Raw genomic sequence first — 27554 nt, 5'->3', positions numbered from 1 at the left:
CCGGCCCTTCCAAACTGCACCATTCGACCCCCTCCCCACCTTCCCAGTCTCTGGGCAGTGGGTGGGGGTGCAGCTCCCAGGTCCCTGGAAGCGTGGCTCCCGCCTCTGCGCTGACGCATCAGCCAGTTTCAGGAAGCAGCTGTTAGGGGTGACAGATACTTTATTGTGATGTGCCACCCCCTCTGCCTGCTCTGGGGGGCTCTGTTTAGATAAGCAGCCCCGAGGGGAGGCCGTCAGCCGAGGGAGCTATTGTGAAGGTGTGGCTGTCTCGGGTTCACGGGGCTCAGCTGCTGCATGACTCGTCGGAGCCACAGCGAGTACCTGGGGACCTTGGTGACCAGGAGCGGCTGGCCAGGCCCCGCCGGGGGCCCCGTGTGCAGCAGCCCCGTCAGGAACCAGGTGCCCCCGCGCCGCCTGCTGACCGCGCTGCCCGCCACCCACTGCGCCGCCCCGGCTGCCACGCCTTGCTCGCAGCTCATCCTCGTGGTCACCGTCACGTTCAGGGTGCGGCCGCACTCCTCGGCGTCCATGGGCTCGATGGGCAGCTGCGCGGGCGCCAGGCCCAGCCTGGGGCCGGGGAGCGTCCAGCCGCTGAGCAGGCCGCGCGCCCGCGGCACCAGCACCTGCTCAGCGAAGTCGGCCTCAGGTGCGCACACCGGGCGCGCGGCGTCGGGGCAGCGGAGGGGCCGCGCCAGTGCCAGCAGGGCCAAGTCGTTGTCTCCCATCTCCGCGTCATACCGCTCGTGCACGTGCATGGCCGCCACCGCCACCGGCGCATCCTCGGGGGCCCTGCGGAGACCTGCGGGAGGCCGCGTGTTGTGGGCAAAGCTTGGTGGGTCTCTGCCTGAGACTGGGGGCTGGCTGGACACCCACCCCCGGCCAGGCCCTCCCTCCTCATCACTGCTCGCTCATCCACAGACAAGCACCGCGGCCCGGCCTGCCCTGCCCTCCAAAACCCGAGCGAGTTCCTCGGGGGGGGGCTACAGTGCCGTTGAGGATGAGGTCAGGAGAGCAGGAAGGGGTCGGGGAGCTTCTCCAGGCGACCACAATGGGCTGGTCAGAAGTCGTCTTCTAGGCAGATGTTTTGTTGACTGAGAAATGTGTGGAGATGGACAGTCAAGTATCCGCGGGCCTGAGAACCCTGGGGGCACGTGCTCAGGCACAGCCCAGACCGGGGGCCCGCGGGGCTCCAGCTCAGCGTCCAGTCTCCATCCACTGCGCCCTCCTCCTCAGACTCAGCACTGGGGTCTGTCTGCTCGCTGTGTGCAGACGTCTAGGTGTTTCACGTCTGCTTCTGACTTTATACGTGACCTCACTAGCGTGGGAACTAAATGCAGTCTGTGTTACGTTAGAAACAAAAATTCTAGATTTAAGCTTTTCATTTTATTTCTACATAGGACAGTTTTTCTTTCTAATATGATCCGATAAAATGAATGATGAAACTTACTTGCTCTCACACTGATGTTTCTGTACCGCAGCGAACACCCTGCTGTCGTCAGCACCACGTTTTCCTTTATGATGACACCGCCACAGAAGTCTTTTCCTTCGGAATTTGCTAGTTTCACCTTTAAAAACCAAAACAGACAATAAAGAGCTAGTGACACTCTGCAGGGCGAGGGCAGCACGGTGTAGTGGGCTCTGAAACAGCCCCCCCCCCCAGTGGGGGCGTGCGGCTCCAGGGCCCAGCTCCAGCCAGGCGCTGTGGGGAGAAGCCGCCCCTTCAGGAATGCTTATGTTCTGAGAGAAATGGGGATTCTGAACTCAGAGACAGGCCTGGACGGCTGTAAGTAAATCTGTAGATTTTCACTTGGTGCAAATAATGGCGAGACTGGAGACGTGAATTCAGCAGGAGAAAGTGCTCTGCAGAGTGATGCTGAGATTAGTAAACAGTCCACCTAAATCACGATGCCTCTTTTTTACTCTGGTGTTACATTTCTAGGTGGTAAAGAAGATGGAAAAGACGAAACATGTTTCTGAAGTGTCTGTTACCTGCCACGGGAACACCTGAAGCTCCTGCTTGCTTCTCTGCGGCATGAGGGTCCCGCACGCACAGCTCTCTGCATTGTGACGGCCACACGGAAAGAGAGGTCAGTGCCTCCTGAGGAGACGCCAGCCTCGTCTGGTTGCTGACCCCTCCAGCCTGTTCCTTAAAGCCGATCAGCTGAGATACTCCGTGTAGATGCAGAGCAGGGGAGGCCCGGGTGGCCTCAGCGGGAGACTAGACCCCTGGCCCTGCCACAGCGACCCCTGGCCCGCATGGAGGACATGCGTCTAGGACGTGCCCGCAGAGGACGTGGCGTGCAGGGAGCTCACCGTGTGGGAGGCAGGATCTGTGGTCTGGGCCCAGCGTGTGCCCCTCTGCACAGCTGCACGTGTAGGACTCCGGTCCCGGGTGGCAGAAGTGCTGACACCCGTCGGTCCTTGAGGGGTGACACTCATTTTTAGCTGAAAAAGAAAAAAATGGGACCCCAGAACTGTCAACCTGGAAGTAGTCTTTCTTAAACTGCCTTGTGCCCGGGGTGGGGGGGTGCCTGGATTTTCACTCTGGAAGTCCTCTTTCTTGTCAGACTGTGGTCTTCTGCTGTGAGTGTTCCCACCCCCCACCCTGGATCCAAGACCGGCTGGAGAGAAGGCAAGGCAGTGACAGCCTGTCCCTGTCCCCAAGAGCAGCTTGGTCCCGGAGTCTGCAAGCCCCGTGTGCTCGCTCTGGCTACAGGAGCTGCTCCCTTTAAGTGGCGTCTTCCCAGCGGGGTACCGTGACCTGCTGCGGGTCCAGCAGGTGGGGTGGGGGAGGGGCAGGCGTGGGGTGAAGCTGGAGACCCTCCTTTGGTGTGTGCTGGGCTTGGGGTGCCTACACAGCATGGGGGGGGGGGGGCCCTAGCAGGCGGCTGGAGTAGAAAACTGGGCTTCAGAGGAGAAACCCAGGCCAGAAATGGTGTTTGTCCCGGAAAGTTGGCTCTGCGTTGACCAGAGGTATTGGAGGACTGAGTTTACGTCTGCACCTAGTACTTACTGACGGAACTGGCTTTGCCCACCCCCATGAGTAAATGTTCACAATGTTTAAGAAACGTCAGTCGACCAGGCTGCAGGGAGGGTCTCCATCCACAACCGAGGAGCTGCGTGCAGTCCCTGCCCCCTGTGGACCCATCACCCTGCTCAGGGTCAGCCAGGCCCCAGGAGCACCCGCGAGTAGAGGGCAGATGGTCAGGGTGAGTGTGGGACTGGAAGGAAGAGGAGGTGACCCCACAGGGGGTGGGTTGGGGATTAGGGTTAGCGTCTGGGAGCAGTAGGGCCTTTTCCAGAATGTGATTCCCAGTGGAGAACCAGGTTCCCACCTGTGGGCGCTCTCCTGGATGGGGCGGAGGCGGGATGGGAGGGAGGGTAAGGTGGGGAGGGGATGGGGCGGGCGGGGGCGGGGGCGGGCTCACAGAAGGCGCAGTCACGGCCCTCGTAGCCCGGGGCGCAGGTGCAGGTGTAGCTGCGGATGCTGTCCCGGCAGGACCCGTTGTTGAGGCAGGGCTGGGAGATGCACGGGGAGCCACCTGCCGAGAGGAGCGTGAGGACCTCGGACAGGTCCTCCGGCCCCGCTGCCCAGGACACCAGGAGGCCGGAGGGGGCTGCTGCCCGCAGGGGTCCTTGCTGAGCACCCACATGACCGCAGCTCCTCCTGATGCTGCCCTCGGTCACTGTGGTCCAGCTGCACTCCCTGCAGGGTCACCCAGCATCCCCCATGCCTTGGCTGGACCGTCACTTCCCTCAGCTTCACTAGGTTCTGACCCTTCAGCCCGAGGCCAGAGGGAGCTTCACCCTGATGCCCACAGGACCCCGGGGCCTTCCCCACCTCGTTGTCCCCGGGCAGTGCCAGGCTCTTCCTTTGGGTTGAGGGTCCAGGAGCCCAAGGCTTAACATCTGGAATCCACCAACCTAAAGCTAGCAGGTGTCCTGAGCCAAGGCCTTCCCTGATCTTAATGGAGAAAACAGGACATAATCCTGGAGTCGGCGGAGGAAGTGCTTACCCATGTACATCTTCCAGAACTCGGCCTGCAGGGTGAAGACATGCAGGTGTTACAAGCGCGTGTGTCTCCCTGTGTTGCCCCGTGGGTGGGCTTGGAGATCGGAGAAGGCGGGTGCAGCAAAGAACACCACTCTTTACATCCGCTCATATCCTCCTTCATAGACATCCCGTGTCCTACTCAGTGTGTATTTACTGTGACCCCCTTGAGGAAGGAGAAGTCTATGACACGGCACAAACACCGCGACCTCCCGGGGCCCTTCTGACGCCCACTGCCCCCCAGGCCGTCTCCATGTCCCCGCTCTGTAGAGCACATGATGCAGATGTAAACAATTCACATCACTTTTTCTTTTTTTTATAAGGCAACTCCACAATGATTAAATATTTAAAGGTGGGGGGGGGTTAGTCTGGGGTGGGGGTATCTAATTAGGAGAATTGGGCTTAAAGCCTAGCAAGGAAACAGACACGTAACTGCCCCCCCCCACCCCGCCGCCCAACGTCACAAGTCCCGGGCCAGGAGCCCTGGTTTCCCTCTGCAGGAAGCCTGACGCTCAGCTGCACTAAGGATGGTCTGTTTCAGAGGAGTCTTCTTACCCACGAGCACCTAAGAAACCATGATTTTACAGTATTTTTGAAACATGCTAGAGACATAGGCTAACACTTTGTCCAGAATCAACTTTAAATATCACTACTTTGACACGTGGAACTGGGAAGTCTTTACTCAGTATCTCCCTGCTCCGAGATACTCACACACGTGCAGTCCCTCTGTCTCCCGACAAGCCTGAGTCACGGAGAATGGCAAATTCTCCCTTGTGTGGCTTAGCGGGCACACGTAGCCACTTTTAATCCAACTTACAGACTACGAGTGACGTCCTTACCAGGCTGGCCCCCCAGGCCGGGTTTTTATGTTGCTGATGTATTGAAACAACTATGTTCTACTGCAAGTAACAAATCCTGTCCGTCTTAACCAGCTGAGGCCTCTGTGCTGGGTCAGTCTGATCAACGTGCTAACTGGCTCAATCTGAAGACAGCGCCCCACGCCCCCACATCCTGGCTGGGGCAGGTGGTTTTCCCTTGTCTGTCTCGGTTCCCTCGTCTGTAAAATTAGGGCCACGTCAACCTCACAGCTAAGTAACTAGGTTAGTTTAGTCTCTGAGAAAGTAACGTTCTCTAAGGCAGCAGCAGTTGAGTGAGGGGAAAGCGAGTTCACGGTGGGTACATACAGTGGCGGCATCATGTTCAAACACTTCTCTGGCTTCTTCATAGACACAGATTTCTTCATAACATTCTTTTTCTAAATTTCCCTGGAAGAGCTCTTCCAGAAGGTAGGAGCCAGCCCGCTTCCATCTCGCCAGAACTTCACTTGCTTTTGAGGCGGGAAGAAACACTGCAGCAAGACAGGAGTCCAGGTGCCTCGGCGTGGGTGGGAGCCCCAGAACTGGGAGCCCCGCTTCCCACAGGTCAGGGTCTGTGCTGCGGTGCCAAGCGGACCCCACGCCTACCGCTCAGACTGGGGAGTTCTGCTTCCCGCTCCAGAAGACGTGGGTCCCAGGCCCCTCGCATGCGGCCGCCTGTAGGGGGGATGTCGGGGCAGGACCCCCACTCATGTTCTGTGGGGGACTGTGACGCGGCTGCGGGGGGCTTGGGGACGCAGCCCTGCTGGGCAGGTGCTTCCCAGCGGTCTGCGCTGGGGTGGGGTGGGGGTCTGGAATGGATGTGTGAGGGTCACTTTGGTCTCTGCCACAAAGCACCTCACTCAAGTGGAGGGTGGCCAGTTTGGTTACAATCTTGGGTGCAGAGGAGGGAGCGGTGAGCCCAGACCAGAAGGGCTCAGCCCTCCCCGAGGTGTCTACCACATACCACATGCTCCTCACGCAGGGGCGGGGCCGGCGCGGGATGTCTGCGGAAACCAGACAGGCCAGGCCCTGATTCAGCAAACCATGTCACACACAAGGCACTGAGCTACGATCAGGGCCGCGGACAGGTGAGGAGTCAGGGTGCTGCACACCAGGAGGACCAGGTAGGAGTGGGAGGGCTGCAGGGCGCGGAGGGCGTCCCCGTGGAAGGGGAGCTGAGTAGGAGTTCGCTTAGCACAGAATGGGTGGGAGGCGGGGCTGGAGGGGCTGTCCCCTGGGCAGCCCTCTGCCAGGACAAACCCCGCTCTCTAGCCAGGCACTCTGCTGCCCGGGACAGACTGCCCCAGTCTGGGCTGAGTGCCAGCCACCAAGGCGCAAACAGATGGCCAGGCCACAGCTCCTGGGAGTCTTCTTGGAAAAGACCACTGGGGTGGCCCTTGGCTGTTTCTTTGCCCTTCCCTCCACCTTGCTGCCTGGGGCACAGGAGTGACAGCTGGAACTCTGACCCCCAGTCGGGAATATAAGGATGAGGGCCACATGGGGAGGACTGCACGGTGAGCCTCGTTACAAGGGCTTCGGTCACGGTCACTGGATTTGGGGCCCACCCTGTCTCTTAACTAAAGACCCTATTTCCAAAGGCCGCATCCTGGGGCTCTGGGTGGACATCAAGTCTGGGGCACTGCAGGTGGTGTCCCCAGACTTCTCCACTGTGAGGACGATACTTTGCGACTGTGAGTGTCTGTTCTCCAATGGTCTAACTGAATGTGGTTTGTCCTGAAGCAGCGATTAAATTTTAATTGCAAAACAGTGCCTTACAACTCTCATTCCTTCTGCATTTGCTGACTGGCCTTCTCCCGGAAAGGAGGACTGTCTCTTGTCCAAATGCTTTGTGTTGGTTAGTTTATTTAACAGATTTAAAAGTTCAAATCAGTATGTTTTCCATCTCAGAAGTTCTGTTTGGTTGTTCCTCACGTCTGAGCCTTCTCACGTCTCTTGTCTTTAGCACGGTTCCTGAAACACGCCGAACCTTGGGCTCTGTATCTGGGCATCAAGGTTTCCGTGAGTCTGATTCTATTCTTTCTACTGCAGGTTCATGGTTGTCTTGTTCCCTGTGTGTTTGGGGTTTTTTCTTTTACCATGAGTGGCCCGTGGGCTTCTCTGCAGAGGACCCGCATCTCCCCGGAGATGTTAAGGCAGACGTGACGCTAGGCTGTGGGTTTCCAGACCCCTGGGCCGACTGTGGTGACTGATTCTCCGGAGAGGTTTTTCTTTCTCCATCCAGTGCCAGCATCCGGTTGGGGAGTTTGTCTCGTTCCTCTGCACGGTCTGGGCTGGCTGGGGTCCCCTGGATGCCCCACCTCCCTGGGGCCGGGGCAGGCTCTGTGCCTGGGACTGCGAGGTCCCGGGTTCCAGGGGGACCAGGTGGAGGGCTGAGGGCTCCGCTTCCCCGCCTTCATTCTTTGCTGCTGTTGGCCTCTCCCCCTGTGCCGGGCAGGTGCACATATTAAAGACGGGATAAAACACTAGTCTGTTTCCAGTTCTATTGGCAGGTTTTCCTGGGTGTCTGGACCACACCCCTGCCAGTCCCCACATTGTTAAGCTGCTGTGGCCGGCCGTTCGCGGCGCAGTTGTGAGCTCTGTGCTGCCAGCAGGGCCCTCTTACGCCACATTTGGAGCTTTGGATTTTATTCCAAAGGTTTGCCAGAAGAGGGATCTGACCCCCTCCTGTCTGCTGTGCAGAGATGGATGGGCAGGGGAGGTGGGCCAGCTGGAGGCTTGGCTGTTGGGGACAGCGCTGTCCGAGAGAAGTGGACGCAGGCCCCAGGGTTGTGAATGTCCCGGTACATTTGGAACATGCAAAGAAAGAGGTTATGCTAACTTTCCTAACACTTACGTAACCCGATAGATCTAAAACACTAGCATTTCAACCCACAACTGTTGTTGAAGACTAATCATCTGACTTTGCATTTGATTTCCGTGCTAAACCTTCACCATCTGGTGTGTTCTGCACTCCGGGCAATCGGACCTCGTCCTGGGGTCAGTGCAGGGGCGCAGTGGCTGTGTGTGCAGCGGGGCTGGGGGGCTTGGGGGAAGCACAGGTCTGGTACTCCCCATCCACTGACCCCTGGGGAGCTGCAGACAGAGCTGGGGGGGTTTGGGTAGGTCCGAAGGAGGAGGGGGTGAGGGGGTGGAGGAGAACCTCCACTCACAGCGCCCGCTGTCCGGATAAACATGAAACCAAGACATTTGAAAACTCCGCAGGGCCTACCACTCCCTCTAAGGAGACAGCTGGGCAGCCGACTCGCTGAAGTGGTCGTTGGTGCCCCTGCTCCCCCGGGAGCCCAGCAGCTGTCACCACAGCCCCAGACAGCCCTTAGCTCTGTAGCTCTGCCGGGGGGAGGCTGGGAGGGGCTGGGCTGTGCTCCCGGCCCCCCAGAAGCCATGCCCCGTGCAGTCCTGAGCCCCTTACCCAGGGCAGGTTCCATCTGGGCGTGGCTATGGGGGCCCCCTGAGGGCCACGGTCACTTCCAAGGTACTTGCCCCGGATGGCAGACGCCATGAATGTCAGTCACGCTGGGGCCCCTTGGCTCCTGGAGGAAGCCCCCACAACCCCACCCCGTGCTGAGTCAGAAAGGAGGCCCGCAGCGGGTGCCTACCTGTGGGCTGGATGCGGTGTGGGGCCAGGAGCGCAAGCAGCAGGAGCAGCCGCGGGACCGGGGTGTGCGTGGCCATCCCGACCTGGTGGTGCGTGCAGAGGCCGGAGTCCACTGCCGACACGGCGCCAGGCCAGCCCGGGGGCAGGGAAACCCACCCCCTCCCCCCGCTCGGAGGTGCTCCCCTCGAGGACACTGAGTTTCCTAGATGTTTTTTGGAACAAACTCCGAGTTCTGTCTCTGTCTTCAGTCCTGTATTTTTCTGTTTAAGGAAAGAGGGAAGAAAAGGCAGAGATGAAAAGCCAGAGCAGAGCGGGCTGCGGGCCTGGAAAGCGTCTCTGCCAGAGGGAATGCGGGGGAGCTCAGCCGGGGGAACAGGGTGCTGGACGCAGAGGCCATCTGCCAGTGCCCCAGGCCCGAGGCTGGGAAGCAAAGCTCAGGTGGGCCCCCGGCGGGCGGCAACTCTGGGCCAGGTGTAGGGGGCAGGAGTCCGCCCTGCGCAGCCAAGCTCCACGTGGGGGATCAGGGTTGGGGGCCTGGAGGGCCTCTGGGAAGAACCACGCTCAGTGCCCCAAAGGGAGACATTGGCCAAACTCTGTCTGAGGGGCCAGCAAACTCACCCCACCCTTGAGAAGCTCCCAGTCCCGCTCACCAAGCAGATCAGCTCGGGACCACCGGTGGATGCTCTGTCTCCGTCTCTCTCCCTCCTCCTACGCCTCATAAATCCAGGTTCCCTTCTGTTCAGGGGCCTCAGACGAGAACCCCCACGGCACCCTCTCTCACTGCCTCCTGTTGGTTTCCTTCAGAGTCTTGTGTGATGTGTTTTCCCAGCTGTTTTGTTTGTTCTGACTCGGGCACCTCGGAGGTCTGGGCCTACCTCTGCAGATCTGACTGGCCGGCCTCCGTGGTTAGGGCTGAGCCCTGTTCTTGGCAGGAGGAAGCCCTGTGTTGCCTGGCATCGTCGATGAGGACATACCCGACTCGACGACGTAGTGCCCCCAGGATCTCCCCACAGAGCTACCCTGCTGCGTTTGTAGCTTAAAGTCGTGCCGGGCGTGCTCGGAGATGGTGTGAAGACTGCTTCTCAACGACTCTCTCCAGGGTTCTGCTGGAGAGGTCCCGTGGGGGTGGCAGCGAGGGTCCCTTCAGGATGGAAATGGAACCCTCCGTTCCCGCTCAGAGGGCTCTGCCCAAGGACTGCACCCCAGCTGGCGGCCAGGCCTCCTGCTGCAGGCAGAGCCTCCAGGGAGCGGGACCCACAGACCCGTGCGCGCAGGGCCCCAGCGCTCGCTGACCCTCACCCCTGCTCTGCTCTCCCTACCCGCCCTCCTCCCGCAGGCACCCAAGGTGCTTATGTGGGGAGAGGGTGCCTCTCTCACTCTCGGGAGAAACAGTCAACACCCTGCCCCTTGGTTCCTCGCCACTGGCTCCCAGCCCATCTCTGCACCCCGGAGCCGACTTTCTGAGGGAGACGGGGGGTGGGGGCAGGAGGCCCACTGTCCCAGGGGCACAGGCCTGGTCCAGGGTCCACCTGGGGAAGAGCTTGTCTTCCCAACCAGACGGTGCTGCTCAGAGAGGGAGACAGGTCGGCCCAGGGCCCCAGACCAGCGCCCTCCCCATGACGATGCCTGGAACCGCGTGTCCCTGAACTCCCTCCGAGTTGCACTAGATCCAGCTGTTTCCAGACAGGGAAGCTTCAGCTCCTCAGGGCGGGGGGACGTGCCCAGCTGCCCGTCCTGACTCGTGGGCTCAGCACCAACGGAGACACAAGCTCGCATGACGGAAGGTAGGTTTCATTTTGGAAGCTCCCCTATGCGCGACCTCTGACAAGAGACCCCAGCCTGACCACGGGGCCTGGCCGTCCCAGGCCTTCTCTGCAGGAGGGCTCCCTCAGAGGGGTCAGGGCAGGACACAGAGAAATGGCCCTTCTGGCTGAGCACTTCTGGGAAACGGCACGCCTGGCCACATTGATTTTTCCCGGCTTGCAGTATCTCCTGTTTACACATCTGTCCGGCCAGTGGCACTCTGGGAGCTTTTGTACTGGAACTGTAACACTTTGCTTGCTGAGTTATGCAGAATGCACACTGCGGGCAAACAGCGCAGGTCTCATCTGAGGTGACCTCTTCTAGATTTTCCTGACCATTTGTGTTGAAAGCCTGGCACGGATGGGAGGGCTTCGCCTGGGATGTGACCCATTCAAGGAGGGGGCTGCCCTCCCGCAGCCCCCACCAGCAACGCCATGTATGCGGGGCCTCTGGGGAGTGGTAGAGACTAGCCAGAGACGGGCTTTGTGCTCTGGGCTGTGGCCCAGACGCAGGACCCCAGAGCCTCAGGCTGGGGACAGCTGGCATTGGGAAACCAGGTACAGAACTTGTTCTTAGGCCAACGTTAGAACGTCCCTGCCAATGAGCAGCCCTCTGGGCCTTCCCTTCCCCGAGCCCGCCTTGCCCAGGAGGTCCCTGGAGGACACGTGTCCACCCTGTTTCAGTCCCAGAGTGGGGTGGGGGGCCGGCTCGCGTGGGGAAACCCCCAACCCTGGGTGGGCGGGCCTGATCCCCACTTTGTGCTCCCAAGACCCTGGTTCTTTACTCTGTGGGGTTCTCAAGGGGCTCCCAGGACAGAGAAATACACTGCGAATGGAGAAGACCCCTCCTGGCTTCGAGCAGGGGCCTCATCCCCGGAGTCTCAACCCTGACCGACCTCTAACATTTCGTGAAGAAACCTGCCTGCCTGGCCTCGGAAAGGCGGTCCAAGTGGAATTTCACTTCCCGCTTGGGAGGAGCAAGGAAAGCAGCAGGATGAGGAGGTACTCGTGGCAGGAAGACTCAGCCTGCTCAGATGTGACGCTGGGGGAAGGGAGAGGCTGGTGCAGCTAGGGTCGGGCTGGGAGGACTTTAATGGGGCGCTCACACCTGGGCCTCCGCCCTGGCTGTCATGCACCTCTCAATCCACTTGAGGAAGTTGGTGACCTTGGTGTAGACCCCGTACTTCCCCTTGCGTGCGCACCCCTCCCCCCAGCTGACGATGCCGGTGACAAAGTAGGTGTCCCTGAAGCGGGTGACATGGGGGCCGCCGCTGTCGCCCTGGCAGGCGTCCTCGGGCTGCGCATCGTAGCCGGCGCAGAACATGTTGGGGGTGATGGCAAAGCTGCTGGACAGCTTGCAGGTGCTCCGGTCCACGTAGGGCACCTCCAGCATCTTGAGGGTGGAGGACAGGCGACCCCGCTCGTGCGTGCGCCCGAAGCCACTGACAATGCCCGACTTCTGCGTCAGCAATGTGGCCTCGGCCCAGTCCTTCTCGGGCAGGCAGGCAGGGGCCACGTTGTGGCGGAACCTGATGGGTGTCCGGAGCTTGAGCACCGCGATGTCGAAGTCGTACGTCTCCCGCACGAACCTGCTGTGCTTTACCGTCATCTCCACCTCGTGCACCATCTCATTGCCCTCCTCCTTCTCCGTGTCCCGGTCGCCTGAGGATGGGGACATGGAAGTCAGCTGGGCTGCAAGATGCTGCTTGGTGCTGACTTCTTAAAGCCAGCCACAATTTTCCTGAGTAAAAACGGGCAGTCGGCCACTGGGACACGGGAACAGAGGACAGCACAGCAAGGCCATGACAACGGCCTCCTGTCTGCTCATGGGTGCGCGCTTCCAGGCCTGACGATGTCCCAGACCCGCGCTGCCCCAAAGCCACCGCCCGGGCACCAGGCAGGACCCACATGCACTGTGAGTGTCCAGTCTCAGGCCCGGAATGAAAAGTAACTCAACATGCCTCATGAGGACTTTAAATCACAAGTTGGGATGACAATACTCTAGACATACAGGGTCATGAAATTCATTATTAAAATCAATATCCCCTTAAGCTTTTTAAATGTATGATAAAAATTTGAATGTAACTATAAAGTTAGAAGTTACAGAGGTGGCTGGCACCTGTGGCCCGCACTGGATTTTCAGTGAACGGCTCCAGGGTCTAGTGGAGAGCTGGGGGGCTCTAGGAAATGACCCCACAGCCAAGAAGGCGAGCACAGACGTGGTGGCTGCTAGGACCGCTGGGCTCTGGGAGGCTTCCTGGAGGAAAGGGCTCTCAGGGGGCGGACACTGCCCGCCAGGCGGAGAGCGTGGACCCTGCGGGAGGCCAGTCTGGGGCCACCCCCTCCGCTTCCCTCCCCTCCCCGCCTCCATCTGGGACACTCCCCCAGCCCCCAGCCCCCTCCCCGACAGGAGCTCAGTATTGTAACTAGTGTTTCCAGAAGAGTTGATTGTTCCAGTGCTCTCTGAAAACAGGAGGGCGGGGGGTGGGGGGTGCAGGGCAGCACTTACCGACCCTCACCTTGAACCGCTGGGCCTGGTGGAGGCAGTGGGCCGCCGTGAGCACGTAGCGCTCGCTCAGGATGGTGCCCCCGCAGAAGCCCTCGTTCTCCTCGTTGATGAGCAGAGCCTGGACGGGAGCCGGGGGCCGCAGGCAGGGCTGATTTTCCCAGACAACCTCCAACCCAACCCTCCCTGCCACCCTCTGCCAGAGCAGGGAGGGCCTCCAGGGCTGGAGGGAGGCCCAGGCCCGCCCAGCACGGTGCCCGCCGCCTGTTCTCGGAGCCGGCCCACCACGGCCCCCACCCCGGCCCCACAGCCCCACTAAGTGAACCGAGGGGTCCTCTGCCCCCGGCCTGAGGCTCACTCCCGGCCCTGTGATGGCCCCCTCTGGAGCCTTGTGCCCAGAAGAATCTGTTGTCCCTTGGGGGAATCAGACCCCAGACCGGCAGACGCCCGTCTCAGGGGAAGACAGTTGCCAAGCTGGGCTCTGGGATGGTTCCATGGCCAAACCCACCCCAAGGCCGTGGGCGCCACGTTCAAGGCTTGTTTCCTGGGACTTCGGGTGGCTGCCCGGCAAAGGCTGTCCTCCCCGACAGGATGTGGGGAACAGTCCACCTGGGACGGGCACTGCCTGGGCAAGCTTCCTTTTCCCCCAAGAACTGGGCTTGCAAGTGTGAGGGCGTGTTTTCTGTTTTCCCTTCTCTGGGGACCCCCTTCTCTAAGCAACAGCCATTGGTTGGGGGAGGTTCAGGTCAATGAAACATGTAACAAGATCAAGTTCTCAAAGAATTCTTGAGGATGTTCATGACTAGCGTGAAGTAGCGGTATCTTTGCTTTTTTTTTTTTTGCATAATTTATCAGTTCATGATCCCACGTGGGTGACAAGTGAGGAGGGTCCATCTTCCTGAGGCTTGGGCACCGACTGTTCTTCATGAAGGGGAGATGGGGCCCCTGGCCAAGACTGGAACCAGGACGGTGAGGTCACGGCTCCCAGCAGCCTCAGTGCCGGTGCCACCCACTCCTCTCCAGGGGAGCCCCAGTCGGAGCACCTCTCAGAGCCGCACATCCACCCCTACGGAGTGGGGCTACCCTCCTGTCCTGGTGGGGACTCACATGCTCCACTGGTCCCACACTCCTGGCCCTCGTCACACACCAACTTGAACTGCGGGGATGTGGGGGGGTCCTCGCCTCCCTTCCAGATCGACATGTCACACGACAGGGAAGAGGCCCTGGTGGTCTCAGACCCACAAGTACAACAAGCTGGGCAGCCCTGACGGCCACATGCTCTCCATGAACCTGCACTGTGTGAACGGTGACCGGGGGCTGGCGTGCCCTCACCTCAGACTCAGGTCACTCAGACAAACACACGCCTGTCATGTAGCTGGTGGGACCAGCTGACACTCCTAAGACTTGTTGGCGGCTCTGGGAATTTTCCTTGTAGGAGAAGCCATTTTAGCTTTGGACGCTAAAAGTGAGGATTGCCAGGTAGAACAGAGGGCCCCCAGTTAAATCTGAGTCAAATAAACAGCAAATCACTTTTAGTGTAAGTATATCCTGTGTGACATCTGAACACTTACTAAAAAGTATTCATTGTTTATCTGAAATTCAAATTTAAGTGGAAGTCCTGTTTCTGTTCGCTAAGTCTGGCAACTTTAGTCCAAATCAACAACCACAGAGTGATTTTTTTTACCTTTGAAAACAAAGGGCTGTATGTTTCTCTATACTACCTGCCTCATCAGGACTTAGATGTTTGGATTAAAAAAATCTACCAAATAAGAAACGAAATAAGGAAACCGACCCTGTCTGCCTCTGGTCAAGCAAGCAGAGGCCTCTTGGCCACCAGGGGAGCCACCCCCAACCTGCAGGACTAGACCCTTCCCTGCTCGGGCGGGGGGGGGCGGGGGGGGGACAGGGGCCCAGCCTCTTGACCGCAGCTCCTCCCACGGGGCGCTCCCAGCCTGCTGCGGGCCTGCGGGCCCCACTCCACGCGGTTACCTGCCAGGGGCACTCGCCCTCCTTGCAGTCCCTCCCGCCCACGATGCGGACCAGGCTTTTCTCGTCCTCCTCGGGGCTCGGCTCTGTCTCGTTGAGATGCAGCAGGAAGGAAGGGCTCTCAGTGGGGCCCAGGTCTTTGGGGTTGTCCTGCTCCAGCAGGCTGATCTCAGTCTTAGGGGTGGCCGACCTCCGGCTGCGTCCCAGCGTGAGTTTCCCACAGGGGAAGGGCTCTGAAAGGAAAGCAGCCTGGTCTCCGCATAGCGAAAGCCTCCTCACGGGGCATACCCGGTCCACCACGCGTGCAGGGGGAGCAGGTCTGGTGGAGGAGCCAGGAGTGAGCCCTGGGACGGGGCAGCGAGAGGCCTTAGGGGAGCGGGGTGCCTGTGTCCTGCTAGGGGCTGGCCGACCTGTGTGCTGAAGGGTCACAGGGGACTCTGCAGTCCACCCAGGATGCCTGCGGAAAACCGGTGGCCGTGGATGGACAGAGGACCACGGGGTGGCCGTGGACGGACAGAGGACCACGGGGTGGCTGTGGGACAGCGGGTACAGTGAGATGTGACAAGGGTGCTCACTGTACAGCTCTTTAAACCCTACTTTGTGTTCAAAACATTTCCTAACAAAACACTGAAGGGAGTGCTCTGGGCAGAAAGAACACCAGGCAGAGCGTTGTAAGAAAACATCTAAGAACTGACAGTGTCCTTAGAAGCGCCAAGCACGGAGAGGCGTCAGTAAACACTAAAAAGCCTCCTTTTGCATTGTTGCCAATCAGGGAACTGAGGCCGGGGCGGGGCAGAGCAGAACGGGGGTACGGGGGTGGGGACAGGCTCCGGGCTCACAGGAGGCCACACAAGCAAAGCTCGGCTGTTGGCGTGGGCGCTGCAGGGCCTGGAGGGACACCGGCCCAGTGGACAGGGACGCGCTCTACAGAAGCGAGAGCTCTTCACCCTGCATTGGCTGGTTCTGTGTTAGTCTGCAACCACTGCCCCGTGACATTCGGCACCAGTCTGTCCATGACTTAGGACAGAACTTGTACCAGGAAGCAGTTCACCTGGCTTTATTTTCAAACATCGAACTTTGTATTTTAAGTTGATCTGTGATTATTCCTGGAATTTAAAAACATTCTGCAAGATGTCAAGACATGACTTCAATCCAAATCTTCCTGAGCAGCTTAAGGGTAAAATCTCACTACCAGCAGATGGAGATCTGGCTGTGTCCCCTGCTGAGATTTACTTATACATGACTTCCCGTCGGGGAATGTGCCCACCCCTGCAGCGGCCTGGACGCTGAGTTCCTGACCTGCCCCTGGTGGGCGTCAGTCCCAGCCTGCAGGAGGGTGAGCTGGGGCCCAGCTGAGGAGGACACCAAGTTGAGGGGGGCGTGGCCACCGGGAGCCTCTGGCCTGCAGGCAAGGTCAGACAGGCCGAGTGCAGAACTCCCCACAGGATGTGAGACGGGGCCCTCCCCAGGACCCCTCTGTGAGCTTCTACGCCAGACTCATGGCATCCAGCTTTTGTCAAGGAAAAAACTCCACTAACATCAAGGCGCACAAACCCAGGTCGGTTCTGGAGGGTCCTCATTCCCCTGTGGCCCCTGTACTCCGCCGCCCCAACTCCTAGGCCAGGCCCGCAATGCCCTCACCACCAGCCCAGGGCTCCAGCCTGGCATAACTCCAGCCTCCCAAGCCCCACCCTTCCCAGGGGGACGGGGTGCCAGCGTCACAGCTCCGTGGTGGCTATGCAGGATTTGCTGCCATCCAGGATCTGCCAAGTGACCAATCACTCCTCAGGCTCCGGCGCACCTGGGAGCGCTGACATTACCGGGCTCATCTTCCAGGTGCTCACAGACCAGCGGGTCTGCTCCCAAGCCCCAATGGGACGCCAGCCCCTGCCCACGGCCTGGCACGCGCCCCTCCTACCTGTAGAGACACAGGACTTGCCGTCGTCCCCGAGGACGTACCCCCTGGCGCAGGAGCACACCACGGAGCTAAACTCCTCCCTGCAGAACTGCTCACAGTCCCCGTTGTCCAGGCTGCAGAGCTGGCGCAGGGCTGTGGGGAGGCGAGGCAGCTGAGGGGGCAGCCTCGGGACCTGTGCCCACCCGTCAGACCCACGGCAGGCCAGCGGCCAGAGCCAAGGGCCAGTGCACACAGGCAGGTCCCTGCAGGCAGGATGGCACCCAGGGCAGGCACCGCTCACACCTGCCCCTTTCAGACCGTGAGGGGGAACCACACAGAGGCAGAGCCCTGGGCGCCAGGCCTCTTGAAGGTCCTGAGAAGCCCACACACCCAGGGAGGGCCTGGAGGTTCTCACGTTCAGCCCTAGGAAGGGCCTGTGGGTGCAGACCAGCAGGGGTGGGGCCACAGTGTCCACTCTGAGGCAAAGGTCCTCTGTGGAGTGAAGGACCTGGGTCCCGCATGGGTGCGGCAGTAAGGAGAGGCAGTGGCCATGTCCTGGACTTGGGCCGACTCTGGCTGGCCCTTCCATCTCCCGCTGTGTGATCTGGGCAAGTTATTTATGCCCCGCGGCCTGCTTCTCTCTTGCAAAGTGGTTGAGGTCACATGCCTTCCAGGACAGCCTTCCACGGCCCGTGAAGCTCTGGGCACGTGGACCTCACGGCTGGGAGGAGCGGGTCCTGCGTGCCCCAGCCCCTCTGACTGAGCCCACGTCACTCCGGCTCCCAGTGTGCGCTGGACACCAGCCCAGACTCTGGCAACTGATTTTACATTCTGCTGTTGGGTTTTGATGAAACCGCGGTCACCGCGCAAAGATCAACATTAAAGGAGTCAGAAACCGTTCACAACAGCCCCGGGGTCAGCCAGACTGAGCCTGCAGAGGCAGCTCCGGGCTGAGGGTGCAGGAGTGCAGGGCTCGCTGCTGCTGGGGAGACTCGCCAAGTATCCGGCCTAAGAGCGAGCTCTGAAGACTGTAAATTAAGGAATTTAACAAGAAACCCCAATCTTTCCCCTTACGGAAAACTGGTCTGTTGCTAACCCATTTTTATTAAAAATGAACCACCACATTAGGAAGCCCTTAGAGTCATTCCATGCAGAATGAATCACATAGAATTCTTATGGCCAGACCTTCCTGAGCACTCAGTGTGGACTTGTGCACTGACAGCCACGAGGCAACGGTGGTATTTACAACCACTTTCCAGGTCCCAAGAGACACAAGAAACATCTGCTCCAAGCTGAGTCTCGTCTCCAGGTGACAGGCCTCACGCTTCATGGAGGTCACAGCCTCTCAGAGGAGCACGAGGTGCCTGCGACCCCTGTCCCGCAACACCACGTGGACCATGGCACATGCTGGGGCGGACTTTGGTTTTTGCTGTTTGGTTTCTACGCTGGACAGCGAGCCGGAGCACAGACTAAATCACGAGTGACCAGAGTGGGTCTGGGCCTTTAGCTTCCTCCCTCTTTCCCACCTTGACTCCTCTGGAAACCCTGACCTGAAGGCACACCGAGAAGGGGGACTCACGTAATTCACAGTTTTTGCCTTCAAACCCTTCCACACAGGTGCATGTGTACTCCCCGAGGCCGTCTTTACAGGCGCCCTGATTCAGACAAGGACTGCTGTCACACTGGTCACCATCTGCAAAGGAAAAATGTGGAAACCAAAGCTTGCAGGCAATCCCCATCATTGCAGAAACGATTCTGCTGTGTTGATCTTGGCCGCATTTCTCAGGTAACTCAAATGATCCCAGAATTCTCCCTGTTTTCCTGTAAACAAGTTGTCCTATCTGGACGCCATTCTGCCCCCAAGTTTCGTGGCCGTGCATATGTGTTCTTACAAACGCTGATGTTTTTACAGCGAGGCGAGGAGCCCTGGGCTGGTGACCACGTGGGGCTGGCTGGAAGGACAGAGAGGGGGTGATGGCCAGGCACCAGCCAGAGGGATGTCAGGGTTCCTCTTTCCAAACGGTCTGGGGGGGAGGAGAACGCAGGAACGACTGACCAGCACTGACATGGGACTTCATGCTTCCCGGTGCATTTATACGCTATAATTAAGGGTAGTTTCAGTCATCGTTTTGAGTAACTTGAATACTGTTTACAGAATGAAAACATTAGTTATGATTAATACCATTTCAGATGCTATAAGCATTAAACCAAGGTGGTTACCTTATTAGAGGGCCCAATGTTTCAGACTCTGTTTTTTTCCCTTTTGTATGCTTATTAAAATGACATATAACATTTAACAAAATCAACACTGAGACAGGCACCACTAAAATGGAAGGCTTCTCGATCAAAAAATTACTGGTAATTAAGCTTTTAAAAAATGGGTGTATATTTTATTCTTTCACAACTGAAATAGCATTGCACCCATTAAAACAATTATATTTTATTCTGAGTATATCCAGAAAAAAACCAAATATAATTATCACAAACCCTCATAGAACTCTAACTTTTCTTTAAACGAGGAATATTTTGAAACTTTAAGTTTTCATAGGCCTCAGTAACCAACTGTGTATTCATTAGTAAAGGGTATCACTTTTTTTTTAAATTGAAGTTTAGTCAGTTACAATGTGTTGATTTCTCATGTACAACATAATGTCCCAGTCATGCATACATACATACATTCATTTTTGTATTTTTTCATTAAAGGTTATTACAAGATAGACTCTATTTTCCGTTTCTACCTAATATACTTGGATTTTTAAAAAATTATGGGATTTGGTATACTCAAAAAAAAAACTAATTTAAATATATATTTAAGTAAGTAACAAACCTCGAGTTAGTATAAGGTTACTATAAAAAACTATTTTACAGTAACTATTATAGAAACACTCAAGGGGAAAAGTCTTAAATGAATAAATTTTAAACAGGAGCAGAAAGGAAATTCAGGAAACATTTTCAAAATTTGAATACAATCTCTACCAATTTAAATCCCCTAATGAACCCCTCTAAGATTAAAATAGAAAACATCTCACCTTTGTATTTATTCCAGAATTCATTCTAAAAGGGAAAATTTGAAAATGCATTAGAGAAAATCGACATTTTACACCAATTACAACCACAAACTAGTAACTCAACCTGAATAGCATACTTTTCCAAACAGAGGTCATTTTCTGGAACAAACTGCTCTAGAACTATTTAATCTAAAAAGGAAAGTTCTTTGGATTTTCTGCATTTGTAAAGTGGTGGTTTTGATCACTTTTTCAGAAATACATATTTGTAAAAGGAATGGCGGTACCCCAGCAGCCTCGCATGCATTTTCTTGCTTGCTCACAACAACTGAACATGGCATCTGGGAAATACTCTGTAATGTTAAATCTACTTTTCCAGCTTTCATTCTAGCAAACTCACTAATTATATGATCACAATCAAAGTTTTCACATAATTTGCTTCAACTGTAAGTGATCCCAAATTAGACTACTTTTTCTCAAACCAAAGAAGTTCCTATATAAGTTTTGCTCGTTTTTCACTCATTTCAATTTGCAGAAAATCTGCTGAGACAACTGAAGCAAAGTCTCTAAAGCATTAAATTCAGAAGCAAATCGCAAACTGTATGTGCCATGTTCAAACACTGTAACACATTCATAATGGCAAGTTACTGTAAGTGCTTAACATTACAAAATATTTAAATTTTATCATATAATAATTTTTTACCATCTCTTAAATCAATACCGATAGCCAAGCTTCTATGTAAAGAATCAGTATCACTCTCCACGTGTTATGTCTAGAACTACATATGCAATTTAAGCATAATACGAATCATTTAAAATGACGTTTCCCAGGTGCCATGCTCAATTATCTTAAATGCACATCTTTGCTGAATATTGAAAATTTATTTTCAAGTAATTATCAAGAAACGGATTGTACCAAAAACAGTTTGCTCTGTTTGCTACCCCCAAGCCAATTAATGAATGTTTTTTAATTAACATACCTGGATCAGCGACTCAAAAAAGGATCAGATGCTGGAGAATAAGCATTATGCTACTTGAAAAAAATGATAATTGATAATTAACTTAAAACAGGGCATTAAGAGCCTATATAACACGAAAAAGAAATCTTCAGTCTTTTGTTTTTTTGCTATCGGTGGTAGGTTCCTTGTTAATAATCTTTATCAGGTTGAAGAAGTTCCCTTTTAATTGCCGTCTGCTGGTAGGTTTTTATCATAAATGGCTGTTACAATCTGTCAGGTGCTTTCTGCGCATCAGTTGATACGATTATGTGGATTTTCTTCTTTAAACAGTTAATATGGTGGATCACAGTACTGATTTTCAAATACTGAGCCAGCCTCGTGTGCCCAAGATAAACACACTTGGTCACTGTGTATTCTTTTTTCATACATTGCTCTACTCAGCGTGCTAATGATTTATTGAGAATTCTGACGAGAGGATCATGAGAGAGACTGGTCTATAGCTTGCTTGCTTTCCTTATTTTTTTTATTCTCTCTTCCTCCCTCCCTCCCTCTTCTGTCCCTGTGGGTTGTGGGATCAGGGTAATGATGGTCTAAAACAAATTAACAAGTGTTCCCTCTTCTTTTCCAGAAGAGATTATACAGAACTGGTGTTACTTCTCCAAACGTCTGATAAAATTCACCAGTGACACCATCTGGACTTGGACATTTCTTTTCCAGTAGGTTCTTAACTAAGAAGTTGAATTTGCAAATACCTCTTTCACACTGTGTTTTCATAGTTCGTGGTTTTGAGGAATTGGTCCATTTCATTCAAATTGTCCAAATTTCATCCAAATTTGTGTGTGTTGTGCGCAGCATTCTCTTATTACCCTTTTTTAGCACGTGCAGGATCTGTACTAACATTTTCTCTTTCATTCCTCATATAGTGTGTGTGTTCTTTTTTTTCAATCTTACTAAGTCTTATTGGTTTTATTGATTTTTCTCTATTATTTCATGTCTTCAATTTTATTGATTTCTCTTCTTTAGGGTTTATTTTGCCCCTTTTTTGATGCCTTAAGGTGGAAGCTAAGATGATCAATTTGAGATCTTTCTTCTTTTCCAGTAAAAGCGCCTAGTGCTATCATCCCTCTGTAAGCACTGTTTAGCTGCAGCCCACAGGTTTTGTATGTTGTATACTCATTTTTGTTCAGTTGGAAGGATTTTCTAGCTTCCCATGAGGCTTCTTCTTTGGCACATGGATTATTCAGAAGTGTGCTAATTTCCACATACTTGGAAACTTTCCTGTCATTGATTTCTGGTTGATTCCAGTATGGTCAGATAATGTATTTTGTACGATTTTAATCTTTTAAATCTGTTAAGGTGTATTTTATAATACAGAATGTGGTCTATTTTGTGGAACGTTCCATGGGTGCTTGGAAATAAATTACATTCTGCTGCTGTTGAGACTCGTATAAATTCAGTTAGATTCAGGTCAAGTGGGGTCTGGAGAACTGAAAGGGAAAAACATGGTAACCTCACAGCCAGTTACACAGGACTCTGAATTGGTTTTCTCCTGCAATACACTGCTGCTAGCTGCTTTTCAGGTTCCTCAGACTGCTGCCCCATGCTCCCTACCCCGGCGCTGCAGCTGCAGCTGCAGTCGGTGTAAGAAACAGGGTGGAGTCTGCTTCCCCTGTACAACCAGAACCAGAACTTGCTGATAACCTAGATCCAGGACCCCTTCTCTGGAGAGGCTCTTAGAAGATACCCCAGAAGAAACACGTTCTGTGTTTTCATAAGAGCAACGTTAAGAATAACTTATATGGGAAAAATGCGGAAAAAGTAAATGCACCCATACAATAAAATACAATTTCGTTCTTTAAACTTGTAAGTATGGAAGCTGTGAGGTAAGGAAGAGTGGGAAATGATGCTGAGGAAAAGGCAGAATGTGAACTTGGACGACTGGCATTACCATTATTTTTGTTATTAAAAAACTGTGTGTGTGTGTGAATTAAAGGGAACTTTAAAAATAAAAAGTTCTTGAAATTATGAATACATTTTTTTCTAAAGACAGAAATTGTTTATCCGGTAACAAGGAGTAAAAACACACTCTTAACTCCCCTCTCCCTTCTGGTGGCTGAAATGAGCCACGGTAGTCAAGTGGGTCCCCACACAAGAGCTCCCTTGCGGACCTTGATCTTCAGCAGAAATGCAAAGACGTCTGAGTCACACAACTTCACAATCATTATTTTCTAGACAGGTGCCAACTGTCATGCTGTTCAGCGTGTCAGGGCTGCCACCTTATCGTCACCCTCAGGTTTCACGGCAGGAAGCAGAGCACGTCCTTGACAGTTCTGGATCTGTGAGGAGTGAGCTGATGAGCTGCCGACCTCACCACAGCCACGGCCACCGCCAGCTCCGGAGCAGCCAGGCCCAGGGCGGTTTTCACACACGAACATCATCCGTGCTGGCAGCTCTGGCCGGCTCTTTAAAAAGCCGCCTCCTGCTGAATGGGGGTATTTAACTCAGTGCAGGCGCTGCACACTTCCTTCCTCAGGACAAACTGCTCAGGGAGACCCAGAGTGGTCTGCCTGGCCCAAGAGTGGGTGATCACAAATGAACGAGCGTGGGGCTGCTGTGAGGCGCTGTCAGGAGCTCCCTGGCAAGCTGATCAAGAAAACTGTCTGTGGGGGGCATTCAAAAGCTTCTGCCACACAGATATGCTTTCTACCTTTTTTCAGTTTCTTCAGTTTTGAAGAGATTAGTTTCTGGCAGCTTTGCTCCTAGGCTTTCTTAGGCTCTTGTACCATGCTGATTCCCCAGAAGGGTGCAGTGACATTGATCTCACGGGTCTGGCCTGCTGGGCCATCTGGGTGGAGGATGATCTTGTAACTGCCTGCAACACGGTTCACCATCCCTGATATAATATCCCCGATTTCATGAGCTCGTAATTGTGGACACAGGCCATGTAAAATTCAGGTGGTGAATTTAAGCCAAATCATCTGGAACTGGCATCCATTACACATGGGTCACTGCCACCAATTACCAGTGTCTTACAGCAGCATCCTGGAGCAAATCTTACACATCAGATCATGTCCAGCTTGTGGGAGTTGATGGAAAGCTTGGCTCCCCTTGAAGCGTGTTCACCATGGAAAGTTCAGAGTCTAGGAACCCGAACTCATCCAGGAAACTTTTTACATATGTGATGATCGCGGGGTGGGTGATGCACTTCTTCCTCAGAGTCACTCAGGTTCAAGTCTAAGCATCTCCAACGGTACTGCTTCTCCTGGCTCTGGGGACAAAACGAGGATGAGGGGCCACGTGTAAGCGGTGTGATTCTCTGGAGAGTGCCGCTCGGCTTGCCCTTCTCGGCTTTCCCAGGACTCTCCGGAACTCCACGTACGTCCCCCCACGGCAGCCTGTTGCAGACATGAGTGACTTAGAGCGTCTCGGATTGGCCATGACTTGCACCCTGGCTTCTCCTCTGGGGGCACAGAAGATGAGCTTCCCACAGGAGCTCTGCTGGCGAGGACCCCACCGCCCACCTTTAGGGTGAGCTGGTCCGGTGGTGTTCGGGTTGCAGCGAGTGGGCAGGGGACTGCACGAGCCTGTGAGGCAGGGGCCCCCAGCGCCCAGTCTGCTGGACGCTCCGCTGAGGCCTCGCGGTGCGGACGGGTCCGCCGTCCGCACTCTGCGACGCGGCTGTCTCTCGCGGGCTCCTGCTTGGCCTCCTTCTCCAATACCTTCCCCTCAGCCCTCAGGCACCTTCAGCTCACGCTTGCTTAGTTTCGGTCGACTTCCACCACCGCCCGCGCACCGCCCGCGCACCGCAGCCACCTGTCCCACAGCCTGACCCAAGATGGCCGAGGCCCCATGACGACTTCCGGGGCAGCGCCCTAGGCCCCGCCTCTTCCGGGGAGGGCTGGGTGCGTCCAGTGCGCAGTGGCTGCTGCTGCGCAAGCGCGATGCAGGGCCTCAGGCGGGCGTCCGTCCTGCGCCTGCGCGCCCGCCCTGCGCTCTCAGAGACCCGACGTCGAGTATGGCGGCGGCCGAGCATGTGGGTGAGGACCCTAGGCCAAGTTTCCTGGGCCAAGTGTCTCTGTGCGCGGCCCAGCCTGGGAGGCGCTGGCCCAGGCTGAGAGTACGACTTAGATAAACATTTTGTGTCTTCAAGCTGACCTAACAGAACTTGAGAAGTCCCCGTAGCCCTGTGACTGGCTCCTGGCCGTCCGCCCCGGAAGGCTGGGGGCGGGGCGGGGACCCTTACCGTCTTCTCCGTGTCCTCGAAGGCTTCGCGGGCCTCCTCGTAGTTGCAAGTCTCTTCTACGCACTCTCTTTCCAGGTTTCCCTTCTTCATCTCCTCCAGGAACGAGTTCGCCCTCCGGACCCTCTGCAGGACTGTGTGGGCGCGGTCCCGGTCCAGGAACACTGGGGACGGGAAGGACGCGGCTCAGGGTTACCTGCCCTGCCCGCCTGCTGGCGCACCCCGGCCGCGGAAGGCCACTCGCCTGGCTCGCGACGCCTCCGTGAGTTACACGTGGGACACCTGTTCTGGACCCCACGCGTCCTGCCCAGCGAGCCACTGACCCCGCACGTTCACACCCACTCCGCGCTGGCGGCCCAGACCCTCTCTCTGGAACTCTGAGTGTTTCCAGCTCCCTGTCACCTCTCCGGGCCACTCCCTCTGTCCTGTGGCTCAGGCTCTACCCCGCTACCATCACCCCTCACCCTGAACCCCACCTGCCCTTCAAGGTCTCAGCTCTAAGTTAAGTGAGTAGTTGTGATGGAGTTTTGCACGATCTACAATAAAAAGGATTTAAATCAAATCCCAGGACGCACATAAGCATAATTAAGTTTCAAAAGATACTGGATTTTTAGAAAATAGTATTTGTTGAAAAATTAACTCCTTGATTCTGTTTTATTTCATTAAAATAAGAAACCCACTGAATTGATTGCATGACTCACAAAGGAGTCACAACCTGTCAATTAAAATGTCTTGGGTCAGAGAATCTCTGGGTCTACCCTACGGTATGTATCCGGCTGAGTCGTCTACACTGCTCTGCCAGAGTCTTCTCTGTCTGTCTCCCACTCCTCTTCCTCTTTACATTGTGGTCGGGAGGCCCTTGGATTCTTTTCCTGGCCCATCTCTGCCTTTTTTCTGCTAAAGAATTTAGAGTCTGACCATGAAAAAGATGATTGTCCAAGCTGATATTCCTAGTACCAGCTTTCACCTTGAACTCTGTTTTCAACTCTCACCACGATGAATGTTTCCCCTCGTCTGAGAACTGCAAACGCCCCACGTCTGAAACTGAGAAACAGGACTGCAGAATCAAGCAGCCTCGAGTGGCATATATATCTTGGTCACCTACTGCTGAATACTGGCAGATGGGAATTACAACACCTAACCTCAAGAGTTGTTTTAAAGGGTGTATGAAACCCCCAGTGTTCAGGTGGTACACGCTACGTGCTCGGTAAAGCTTAGCTTCATTCCTGCCTCATATTCTCTTCCCTTCCAAAGCCCATATTTCTTTTAGCATCATCTGTGTTTTCCCAGCAAAGCCAGGCTCAGACTTGTTATCTGTAGGCCGTTCTCCCATGGCTCCATACATCCGCTCTACTGACTTTGACCTACAACCCACCCACCTGTTCCTCGCCCCCATCCTTTCCCTACGTGTCCCCACCCTCTGCCCCTGCTTTTTTCTCTTCCTCTTTTTCATTCTCCACCTTTTCCTTCTCTCATGTGCCTGGGTCTCCTGACTCCCCTTCACCCAGACACACACAGGCCCCAGGTGGCCGCTGTGCTCTCTGTCTGGGCTTTGCTCTGCTTCTCCCCTTCCTGACCTCTATTCTTGGATAGGCCTGGGTCCTGGAAGGCCCAGAGGCCCTCATCTGTCCAGCTTCTAATTGGGCAGCCCCTTCCCCTTGCCAAGACAGCCTGAGGGTGATGGCACTGGCTCTTGTCCCGTCCCCTGCCTTGGAGGCACCTCTGCCTGTGACCCCCCTCCCCCCGGCCCCGGCTCACTTTGGCAGAGGAGGTGGGCCGTCTCTCTGACTCTCTCTCCCCTCGGTCCCTCTCTCTCCCCCACCTCCGTTTCTGTTCTCTCTCTCTCTCTCTCTCTCTCTCTCTCTCTCTCTCTCTCTCTCTCTCTCTCTCTCTCTCTCTGTGTCGCTGTTTCTCCCTCTTTCTCTGTCCACGTTTTTGTCTGTCTTTGTGATCTCTGATCTGCCGTCTGACCCTTCCCCCACAGGGAGGCACACCTGGCCCTAAGCTATCCTTGGGCAAAACCACTAAGCCCAGCGGCTCATGTCAGCCATCCACAGGGATGGGCACCCACTCTGCACACTATGGGAGTACGAGGGCATCGCCCCCCATCCTCCTCCCAGGGCCACCCCTGTAGCATGCAGGGTGAGGGGTACATACCACTGCCCCCCGGTAGCAGCAGGCTGGCCAGGGAGGCGCTGAGCAGGACAAGGCACAGCAGGCCCGCCATAGTGTGGCCGAGGACAGTGTCTTCGTCCCTGCTGTGACAGGCCTCCGGGACAAGGTTCACTCACCCTGGCTCGAGGGTGGCTGCTTGTCCTGCTTATCACAGCCTCCTGATTGGAGCCCGGACCTGCCGGGGGCATGGTCACCCAGGCCTGTGCGGTCCTGGGGAGCTCTGGGCCTGACCCCTCCTCGTCAGGACCCGTGTGCAGTGGAGCCTGCTGTGGCCACAGGTCGAGAGGGCCTGTGTCAGGAGGAGCTGCTGGATTTGCTTCTCAGCCCCAGGACTAAGCCATGGAGGCACGTGAAAGTGTGGACCCAGCTTCCCCCGACCACGTCTTCACCCTGAACACCCTATTGGGGGCTGGGTGGGGGTTGGGGAAATGAACCCTGAAGTCAGAGGCATCACAGTGAA

General features: G+C 55.5%; 2 protein-coding genes across 5 annotated transcripts; both read right to left on the bottom strand.

Moving 5' to 3' along the window:
- Positions 1–140: 140 nt before the first annotated feature.
- On the bottom strand, positions 141–9308 carry PROZ (protein Z, vitamin K dependent plasma glycoprotein). Of its 4 annotated transcripts, XM_074378587.1 has the most exons (10): positions 9175–9308; positions 8526–8784; positions 5515–5583; positions 5236–5399; positions 4017–4041; positions 3429–3542; positions 2314–2445; positions 1990–2057; positions 1448–1565; positions 141–799 (listed from the first exon to the last, which is right to left on the bottom strand). In XM_074378587.1, the coding sequence occupies exons 1-10, from the start codon at positions 9241–9243 to the stop codon at positions 234–236; spliced, it is 1584 nt and encodes a 527-aa protein (XP_074234688.1). In that variant the 5' UTR covers positions 9244–9308; the 3' UTR covers positions 141–233. The 4 variants fall into 4 exon arrangements, with proteins under 4 accessions (XP_074234688.1, XP_074234690.1, XP_074234689.1 ...); XM_074378589.1 differs by lacking the exon at positions 3429–3542; XM_074378588.1 differs by lacking the exon at positions 5515–5583.
- F10 (coagulation factor X) lies at positions 9175–27231 on the bottom strand. The gene is made up of 8 exons (XM_074378591.1): positions 27077–27231; positions 24923–25083; positions 19745–19769; positions 18295–18408; positions 16737–16868; positions 14822–15051; positions 12836–12953; positions 9175–11988 (listed from the first exon to the last, which is right to left on the bottom strand). The coding sequence occupies exons 1-8, from the start codon at positions 27144–27146 to the stop codon at positions 11429–11431; spliced, it is 1410 nt and encodes a 469-aa protein (XP_074234692.1). The 5' UTR covers positions 27147–27231; the 3' UTR covers positions 9175–11428.
- Positions 27232–27554: the final 323 nt, after the last annotated feature.

The sequence above is a fragment of the Camelus bactrianus genome, chromosome 14 (genome assembly GCF_048773025.1).
Source record: "Camelus bactrianus isolate YW-2024 breed Bactrian camel chromosome 14, ASM4877302v1, whole genome shotgun sequence".
Taxonomy (NCBI): domain Eukaryota; kingdom Metazoa; phylum Chordata; class Mammalia; order Artiodactyla; family Camelidae; genus Camelus; species Camelus bactrianus.
This window is presented reverse-complemented; position numbering and strand designations above follow the sequence as displayed.

Coding starts and splice junctions, on each gene's coding strand:
- F10 (XM_074378591.1), bottom strand. CDS start 27,146: ATGGCGGGCCTGCTGTGCCTTGTCCTGCTCAGCGCCTCCCTGGCCAGC. Junction 25,084..27,076: donor GCTGCTACCGGGGGGCAGTG/GTATGTACCCCT, acceptor TCCCGTCCCCAG/TGTTCCTGGACCGGGACCGC. Junction 15,052..16,736: donor CAAGTCCTGTGTCTCTACAG/GTAGGAGGGGCG, acceptor CTTTCCTTTCAG/AGCCCTTCCCCTGTGGGAAA.
- PROZ (XM_074378587.1), bottom strand. CDS start 9,243: ATGAGGCGTAGGAGGAGGGAGAGAGACGGAGACAGAGCATCCACCGGT. Junction 8,785..9,174: donor GTCCCGAGCTGATCTGCTTG/GTGAGCGGGACT, acceptor TTCCTTAAACAG/AAAAATACAGGACTGAAGAC. Junction 5,400..5,514: donor AGAACTCCCCAGTCTGAGCG/GTAGGCGTGGGG, acceptor GTCTTGCTGCAG/TGTTTCTTCCCGCCTCAAAA.